Source organism: Apteryx mantelli, chromosome 2 (genome assembly GCF_036417845.1).
Source record: "Apteryx mantelli isolate bAptMan1 chromosome 2, bAptMan1.hap1, whole genome shotgun sequence".
Lineage (NCBI taxonomy): Eukaryota > Metazoa > Chordata > Aves > Apterygiformes > Apterygidae > Apteryx > Apteryx mantelli.
In genome coordinates, this window is record NC_089979.1 from 6406314 (window position 1) to 6415140 (window position 8827).

Sequence of the window (8827 nt, forward strand, 5' to 3'; positions counted from 1 at the left end):
AGTAGGAGAATAAGTATCAATATTCACTGTAGGGCAAGCATCATCTGGAATTTTTAAAATATATGCTTTCTAAGCAGAAAGCAAATATATGAAAGTTGAAACATCTCTTGAAAAGGTATTGGTTTTAATAGCAGGCAGCCTCATAAGGGGGAGAAACAAACACTCTCTGGCTCGAGCAAGGACTTGAACTTTGCCATTCGATACCCAGCTGGCAGTAATGTCCTCCTCAGGAGGTGGAGGTGCCTCCTTCTCCAAAAAAATGTTTCAGAAGACCTTGGAATTTGCCTAAGAAGGTCAGACTCCAGCCTTTTAGGGGCTGCTTGTGGCTTTCCGGTGATTAGGAGGCAGAGTTATTCTGGGCCTGGTCTTTTCCCCTTCTTCCCCCCTGTTTATGTGGCTCATGTACCCCACAGCAAGCAGGAGCTGAGGTCCATCTGTCCCCCATGCAGCTAAGCAGGCCGTGGGCGATCTTTCTACCCTGCTGTTTCAATGTATGGTCCTATTGTCTGGTGGAGCTGTCTTAGCAGCACTTAAAAAGAGCTCTTTGGGGCCAAGGTCTGTAAGAAGATGAATGTATTAAGTTGAATCTGTATCAGTTACTTTGCTGCTGAATTACAGCTGATCAAGTGTCATTTATTTCTAGGTAACAGTGCAGATCTGCGGCTGGTAAAGACGTTTATAGAACTGGGACTCCCTGGTGGAAAATTGGACTTCCTAATGTCTGAAAGAAATCAGGTAGTACAGAGCTAATTTCTGTATTTCTTTAGGTCCCCTGCAAGCTTTTGACATTGCTGAAACAGGGCCTTCAGCAAGTGGCTAGCTGGAAGAGGCAGAAGTGCTGGGGAATTTAAGGAATTTTGTGCAGGGTTTAGTACAAAGGCCAGTTCCACTCCTGCCTGAGTTGAGAGGGTATTTAAAGCAACCAGAAAAGATTCCTAGAATTGAAATCAGAGGCACTTTAACTGACATCAGCACTTATAGGATTAGACCTTAGAAGAAGTTAATTGATTTATCCTGCCAGTTTGCAAACCTAGCAGCCGAGTGTATCTGCCTGTTGGATGCCATGTGAAACAGCACTGAAAGAAAACAGCATGTTTAGTGATGTTAAATTCTCCTGAGAATGTGAAATACCCAGTGGAAGGTAGCAGGTGTTTTCAGCTTCTTTTGCCACATCAGCCACTGTTTCTTCTGTTGTAATGTTTAAGAGATTTATTTCCTTGAATGATAAAGAAACGTCTTCCAGAAAAATCCGTTGCTAGTATAAGCAGAGCAACAGGAATGAATTCTGTGCTCTGTGTTGCAATGAACCCATATTTATGATGCAGAGGGCTACCTTTATACACAAGATAAGGATTTCCAATGCCCAGTCAGAAGCATTGTTCTGATTTATGAAGAGACCTGAGAAACTTAAGTCAAAACTTCCCAACCTTCTTTGCTCAACAGATCCTTTTTTTTTTTTTTTTGCAATGTTGCCAGACTTGCCACCTTCCAGGGCACATTTCTTTCAGTAAGAGATTGGCCCAGAGAACATGAGCATGATGATGCTTATGACGAGACCCCTCCAGGCTTGCATCCTTTGATGCTGTTCTGTTTTCCAAGGATTAAAGGATTAGTTCTTACAACATCTCAACTTACTGTTATCTAGAGCCCATAATGAGAAGTTTTAGTCCTCCTTGTATGGTGTGGAAAAGTGAGCAAGTTCCCATGGCACTGGAAATAGGACCTACGTGGCTTGCTGGTTATCTGCATGCTTTAAAGCATCCTGTCAACCTTTTTTCTCTGCTCTGCGAACCACATTGAAAACCATTTATGAAATCAGTTGTTTAGCTGAAGTTCACCTTATAGAGGACAATGGAACTCACTTTTTTTTAGGCACTCATTTGTGAGATATTTGACAAGCTCAGTCAGACTGAGATGATACTGAAGGATGGAGGCATAACCAGGTGAAATACGATGTTGGATGCATTTTGTTTGCGATTAACATTTGGGCTGGTATTTTTCCACCTTTATTTTTCCAACCTGAAAGATTTGGGGTAAGCAGCACAGGAGGAAATCATTAATTATCAATGCAGACAAAACAAACAGGCAGGAGGTTAGTGGACTGTTTGTAGTTTATGAGAACATTTATTTTAAGGCAGTATTGCAAACTGAATATGCTCATGTTTTCCTTTGCAAGAGCTGCAATTAGCAAGATGAGTTGTGTCACAAAAGCATTAATTACTAGATATGTTTTCTCTGAATAGCTGCTCCAATATTTGATGGTTGTTTTTGTGGCATCTCATTAGTTACAAATTTGATTTAGAGTTCTGTTGGATTGCCAAACGACACAGTTCTGAATAAGATCATCTGCCTGCAGTTGTATAGACTGGACAATACGTTATTTGTTTTATTGTATCACAACTGGCAGCACTGTTGCAAGCAACAAAGTGTTTAATCTTTTTCTGGCACCCATTCTCTTACTGATAACTGTTGAATAGCGCACGACATTTCATTAAAATGGCCTAATAATTTTGTGATCACAGCCTTAGGGTTGACATAACCCCACGTGTCAGTGTATAATGCTGTAAACTATTTCACCTTGGTAATCTGTTAAATCCTAAATGCCAAAAGCTTTTCTTCCACATGCACAGTCTTGTGCCTAGAGAGGCTGAGCATTAGCAGTTCTCATGAGCGTCACATCGGGCCACTTTAAGATCATAGTAATGACTCTGAAATCACGCAACCATATATTTTTAACCTTACTATTAATAAATTGTAGGCCTAGGTTTTTCCTTCCATGACGCGTGGCTGTTTCAATGAAGTACAGTCAGTGGAGAAAGAGGAGTAACCACAGAAGCAATTTAACCCCCTTAAAATATGAATTGTCTTCTAGAGGCCCTGTTTCCACAGCCTGCAAAGGAGCCCAGGATAATTCTTGTCCTAACTTGAATGCCCAAGATTTCTTGTGTTTTATTTTGAAAATATCATTGGTTTATTGATTATTATTGATTTATATTTACAGCAATACGTGCAATACATTTTAATTCACCAGCTGACTCAATTCTTTTTTCGCCAGACTGATACTTTTGCTGATTTTGATACAATGACTGACCGATTATTGGATGAAATTATTCAGCATATCCAGTTGTACAACCTCTCCATATCCCGAATAAGGTAAAGCATTCTGATAATTAATAGTCTATAACTGCATATGGTCATAAGAAACATTCAGTGGAATTAACTTTTCCAAAGGCGCAGTATGTCAAAAGCCATTAAAGTCAGTGAGATTAATTTTTACAGTTATAGCTAGAAGAGTATCTATGAGGCTGAAGAAAATATGAAACGATAATTAAAGGGTGTTAATGAAAACTTTGATAGCGTCCACTCAAGCGAAAAACTTATGTCACCCGTATGTGTAATGTAAATAAAATACAGATTGGTTTTATATTAATGTAATTCTGTCTTTCATAACAGTTTTATTGGACATTCCCTTGGTAACGTCATCATCCGATCTGTACTAACTCGCCCCAGGTTTCGCTATTACCTCAGCAAATTACACACCTTCCTGTCCCTCTCTGGGCCTCACCTGGGAACCCTTTACAACAACAGTACTTTGGTTAGTACAGGTAAGAGTTAATGGGAACGCTATGACTTGCTGTAGTCTGTGGCAGAGAGCATGAGAGAGCAGCTCCCTGGAGGCAGCAGTAAATTGTGATGACACGAGTCACACACTGAAGCTGCAGAAAATATTTGCTGCAGACTTCAAACCCACAGAGATTTCCTTCTGGAGGTGGGTTCAGTGTCATGCAGAACTTGCAGCTTGCATTTCCCGAATCTGCCTGTGCGCGCGTGATGAAGTGCAAGTGCCAGAGCCCTTTTCTCACCCCTTGAATCCATCCTGCTGTCCTGACTTGGGCTCTGTGAAGGTTGCAGTGAGACGGGCTCTTGGTACCTGCTGCTAGGTCCCTCACTGTGCTCCCTGGAAAGGCCAGGGGTGTGCAGTAGCAAGAAGCGATCTTACTTCCACTACACTCTTCCACTTCCCTTTATATTGCCTGTAAAGTCAGGCATCTCCAAGGCTGAGAAAGACACTTACAGCGATATGTGAAATGAATCTCTCAAAGTCTGACCTTCCTGAGTCTTCACGTTACCATGATATTGGAGAATACAGGAAGACCCTTAGACTTTTCTTCTTGCTGATTAGCAATACAAGAGGAAACAAGGACTTAATACTGTTACAGTACCATTCTTAGTATATTCAGTTATAATTTATTATGATAGGCACATCTCTTTAAACCCTGTGGTTAATAATTAGCAACCGTGGTAAAAAATATGCATCTGTTGTTGTTCTAGGTCTTTGGCTCATGCAGAAGTTGAAAAAATCAGGGTCACTTTTGCAACTGACCTTCAGGGACAATGCGGATCTGCGCAAATGTTTCCTCTATCAGCTCAGCCAAAAAACAGGTAAGTAGTGCTTGAGGTGGGTGTGCAAATGTCAGCAACTGTTCCAAAAATTGTCCTGTATTACTGTGTTCTCTAGAAAGTAAAGGAAATATGCTTTTAGTCACTGATTTTTCTTCAAATGTCCTTACTTTCAAGAAGGTCTGCTCTGTATAATATCTGTTTTATCCATGCATTTTCTCTGCAGTAGTCACCAGGGAATATAGTAGCCAAATTGTTAGCACCAAATAAGCCTTCCATGCGGTAGTAAACATGCATCTAAGTTTATATTCTGCAAGCAAGAAATATCATCCTTGACAGGCCACCATTACTTAATTTATGCTGCTAGATGAAAACCATTTTTTTTTTCCAAGTTTAGCATCTCTTCTCTAGGAAATATGATGCCATGAGATGAAGAGCAAATTTTATTGATGTCTGTTGTGACATCTCTGTACTACAGAGAGAGATGTATGGCCTAGCACTGGAAAAAAGATGTCTAAACAGAGATCTTTTACCCTTTCCTTGGTCTGTCATGAAGAAATGAAATAATTCAGGATTTTCCAAAGAAAAGAAAGAAAGCATAATCCTTCTGTTCAAGCAAATATTTTTCTTCTAAGAGTTATTTTTAATATTGCATGTGATCAGATTGGTGCTAAGTATACACTCAAAGAGTCACTACTTGATATTTAATTATTTTCTCATGCTCTGGTACCTTACGAATAGGAAACAAAGACAAATTTGTTAAGACAAATATAATTTCTTGATACTTTGTCTGTCAGACATGGAATGGTTTGTTAATTCTATGAACTCAATACCTGACCTATTAAGTTAAGGGAAGCTGCTGTATCTTGGCATTATTTGAATTTCCTGTATGATTCCCTGGCTCTCGTTTCTATGGAGTACAGTGGGATGTTTACTTTATGACTGTCAGGCTCAAATCAAATTGGGTCTGCATGGGAAGCTAACATGATAGCTTCACTGCCAAGAATTCCCAAGCACGTGCTGTGAGCCACAGCGATGCGTTGTTTTGTTAGTTTGAGAGACTGGAGATGTAATGGGCGATAAAAGAAGGTTTTGTCCCTGCAGAAGCAAAAAGTTAAATGTCAAGAGGGTTTTCTTTAAAATCAGAATGAGGCAGGTAGATGCGTAGGGGGAAAACCTGAAGTAGGTCAAGATATGAGCATATGAGCTGAGTCATAACAGAGGCCCTCCTAATCCTGTATCTTTCTTCCAGAAGTGCTTGAGAGCACTTACAGATGGAGAAATTTAAGAAGGTGGTGTTATTGCCTCTTTTCCAGATAACTCTTGAGCCTCCAAAAATTTCTGACTTTCTTCTTAAAGTAGTAGTCCCTGCTTAAAGTTTAATTTATTTAAATGCTATTTGTGCTTGTCTTGGAAGAAAAAATGAACAGTTGTTCCTCTATTTAGTAGAGGAAGCCAGCAGTACTCTTCCTTGTGGTGTTGAGGAAAGTCTAGAAAGGGAAAGACTTGGTCCTGGGCCGCTTTTCCATGAGGGAGAGGGAAGGAGAAAGGTCAAAACCACAGCTCTCCTGTGTTCAGGATACTCTCTGGACTAATAGACTGTATCATCTGTCTCCATTTTCCAACTCTTCTGCTACATTTTGGCTCAGGAGGCCACAAACAGAGAAAGCAGCAGGAACCTGTACCCAACTATATCCACTTATCCATTCAAGAACACCTATTAACTATAGTGGGGTTGTTCATGCATTTACACTGTTCAGAGGCATAAATATTTGCAAGATTAAGGTTTTAATCAAACATCGTTTGGAACAGAAACAGTTCTATTTTTTTTCTGATATACAATTAATACAACTAATTCTGTAGTTCACAGAAGTAGCAGAAATATTTCTAAGCTATTCTCCCAACCCTTATAAATCTGTGCTATGTTTCAATTTTTCTTCATCTGTTTGGCATTGTAGATTTCAAAATGTGCATGAACATGAGCTAGTCATGCTGACATTATATATGTTTTTCATTGCTGTGCGTTATCGTGATGAACATATTTAATGCATTTGTTTGCCACAGGTCTTCAATACTTTAAAAATGTTGTGTTAGTGGCCTCACCTCAAGACAGATATGTGCCCTTTCATTCAGCAAGAATAGAAATGTGCAAAAATGCACTTAAAGACAGACACACAGGTATGTGTAAGATCTTTTCTACATTTACAAAGCTGCTGAGGAATTGTGTTGATTTTTGTGTAGCTGAGGTCATTGCATCAGAAGGGTTTTTCATGAGCAGGATGAAAACTCAAATGTTTGTTTGATAAGAAAGAAAGTGTTCTCTTCCCACAGGAAATGACTGAAATCAATAAAAAAAGCTTTTTAAGAAGCTCTTTGTCTGATGAAAAAAAAATTCAATCGGGTTGTAATCAAAGGGCTCTTACCCCTTCCTCTCCTTCCCTCTAATTTATTTTAAGAAAAGTACTGATAATAGAACTAGTTCCCAACATTGTTTTTCTTCAGTCTACTGAATTGCTAGTATTGTCTCACCTCTGTTTCACATAATGAAATCTCATTAAGCACATCCAACGTCAATGGGTTTTCCCTTTGATTTCAATAGTCTTTGGATGAGTGCCGTGTGATTTAAGTGGCAATCAGATCTAAAATCATCTTGTTTTGTAATAAAATCTGCCAGGCACCTCAGGACACGTGCCATCAGAGGCCTAGCTCTCCCGCGAGCTCAGACTGTATGCTGTCCCATGTATTGCCTTTGTGATTAGCAGTTTACCTTATTACAAAATGCTCCATAGTTTCAGTTTGATACCACTTTCAGAAATAATGTTCAGTGTTATTTCATGCCTGTTTCACATCTGTGGTTAGCTAGAAATGGAGGAACTCCCTGGAAGTACAAAGAGACACAAAGGATTCAAAGGCCCAAGAGTCAACATGGTTTCCTTCTCATACATGAAATAAAATAAAACTCTGCTTTCTCCCTACCTGAGATACGAACTGAAAGGCAAGCTCCTAGCTCAGGCGGTTGTTTCGCAGGGATATGCATGGCCTAGCAGAAGCCAGGTCTACATTCAGTGTAGATCATTCATGAGTATGGCAAGTTTCCTGAGCAGTCGCTGTTCTATAAACTTCTCAACTACCTATAGAAAGGCATGGTGTTCTTGATGAAGTAGATACCTCAGAGAAACCCTAATGGACCTCTATTTCTTGCCAGACCCCTTTTCTTTCTTCTTCAAAAACAGTGTGATTCCAGCCCTCTTTCCCTGAAGGTAACGAGAACGTTTCCTTCCACTGCAGGAGAAATGGAACTGAATGCTGAGGAGCTTCAGCAGCCCTCTTGGGGTGGCAAAAGTCTCCTCTTAGATTAATGGTGTCCTGGCACTTGGCTAACCTCGGCAATGGATGGCTCTCTAGGCACTTGCTTTTTGTCATTACTTTGATTCTCCTGCCAATTTTCCTTGGGATTAAATGACACCGTAAGGAAAGAAGGGGTCAGGCAGCTTTGGCATGTAGATGTGACATCTAAAAATATTTTTCAGGTCCTGTTTATGCAGAAATGATTAACAACCTGCTCCAGCCGTTGATTGGGGCGAAGGACTGCACTTTAATACGACACAACGTGTTCCACGCTCTGCCAAACACCGCCAACACGCTGATAGGCCGCGCTGCCCACATTGCAGTGCTGGACTCCGAACTTTTCCTGGAGAAGTTCTTCCTCGTGGCAGGACTCAACTACTTCAAATAGTGCCTGAAGTACTGGGTAACAGAAGCAAAACAGTTTGTTGAGTGGAGTAGAATCCCTTAGCCAAAAAAGTGCAGTGTCAGAAAAGAGATCAGGTGGGACTTTCAAACTCTCTCCATTTTCATTTCTGTCCCAGAGAATAAAGTTCTATGGCTTTAAGGTATTCAAGCTTCCAAGTACTGGTGCTTTTGGAAGAAATAAATATCCCTCTTGAGTTTCTATGCTCTTTGTCCACATCAAGGCATAAGTCACTTCTGAAATGGAGAATCAGAATAAGAAGGCAAATTCTCTAAATGTGATTGGACCGATATGATTTCCATTTCTCTCAGTTATTAACCCAGGAACTTGGCTGTCCTTGATTTAATGTTTATTTATGTATTAACAAAGCTATACATTTGTAGCACTTTGGGGGTAGTTAACACAAGAGGAAGCAAGTATAAATGAACTCAGGTTAAAACCTCCTTTGTGATGAACTAAAAAGTCTGGAAAATGTTTGTGAAAGATTTAACGGTTCCATTTGTTAAAAGAAAAAGCTCAGATGACTCCATTACTCGCAATCATTTGTAACATGCATACACTGAAAGTATGGAAAGGGAAGAAATATTTTAAATAGAATGAAGAAATCTTGATATTTGTTTAAAAAAAAAAGTTGGAAAGATTTTTTTTTCAAGTTAGAAGCTGCCAAACCAAGTG

At 39.8% G+C, this 8827-nt stretch overlaps 1 protein-coding gene across 1 annotated transcript in view; it reads left to right on the plus strand.

Annotated features, from left to right (window-relative positions):
- FAM135B (family with sequence similarity 135 member B) overlaps nt 1–8137 on the plus strand; it is a 138520-nt gene extending 130383 nt beyond the window's left edge. Inside the window, exons 14-19 of the mRNA XM_067292266.1 lie at nt 644–735; nt 3056–3153; nt 3454–3605; nt 4333–4443; nt 6466–6579; nt 7932–8137. Coding sequence (XP_067148367.1) covers nt 644–735; nt 3056–3153; nt 3454–3605; nt 4333–4443; nt 6466–6579; nt 7932–8137 — 773 coding nt within the window. The remainder of the gene's footprint in view (nt 1–643; nt 736–3055; nt 3154–3453; nt 3606–4332; nt 4444–6465; nt 6580–7931) is intronic.
- Nucleotides 8138–8827: the final 690 nt, after the last annotated feature.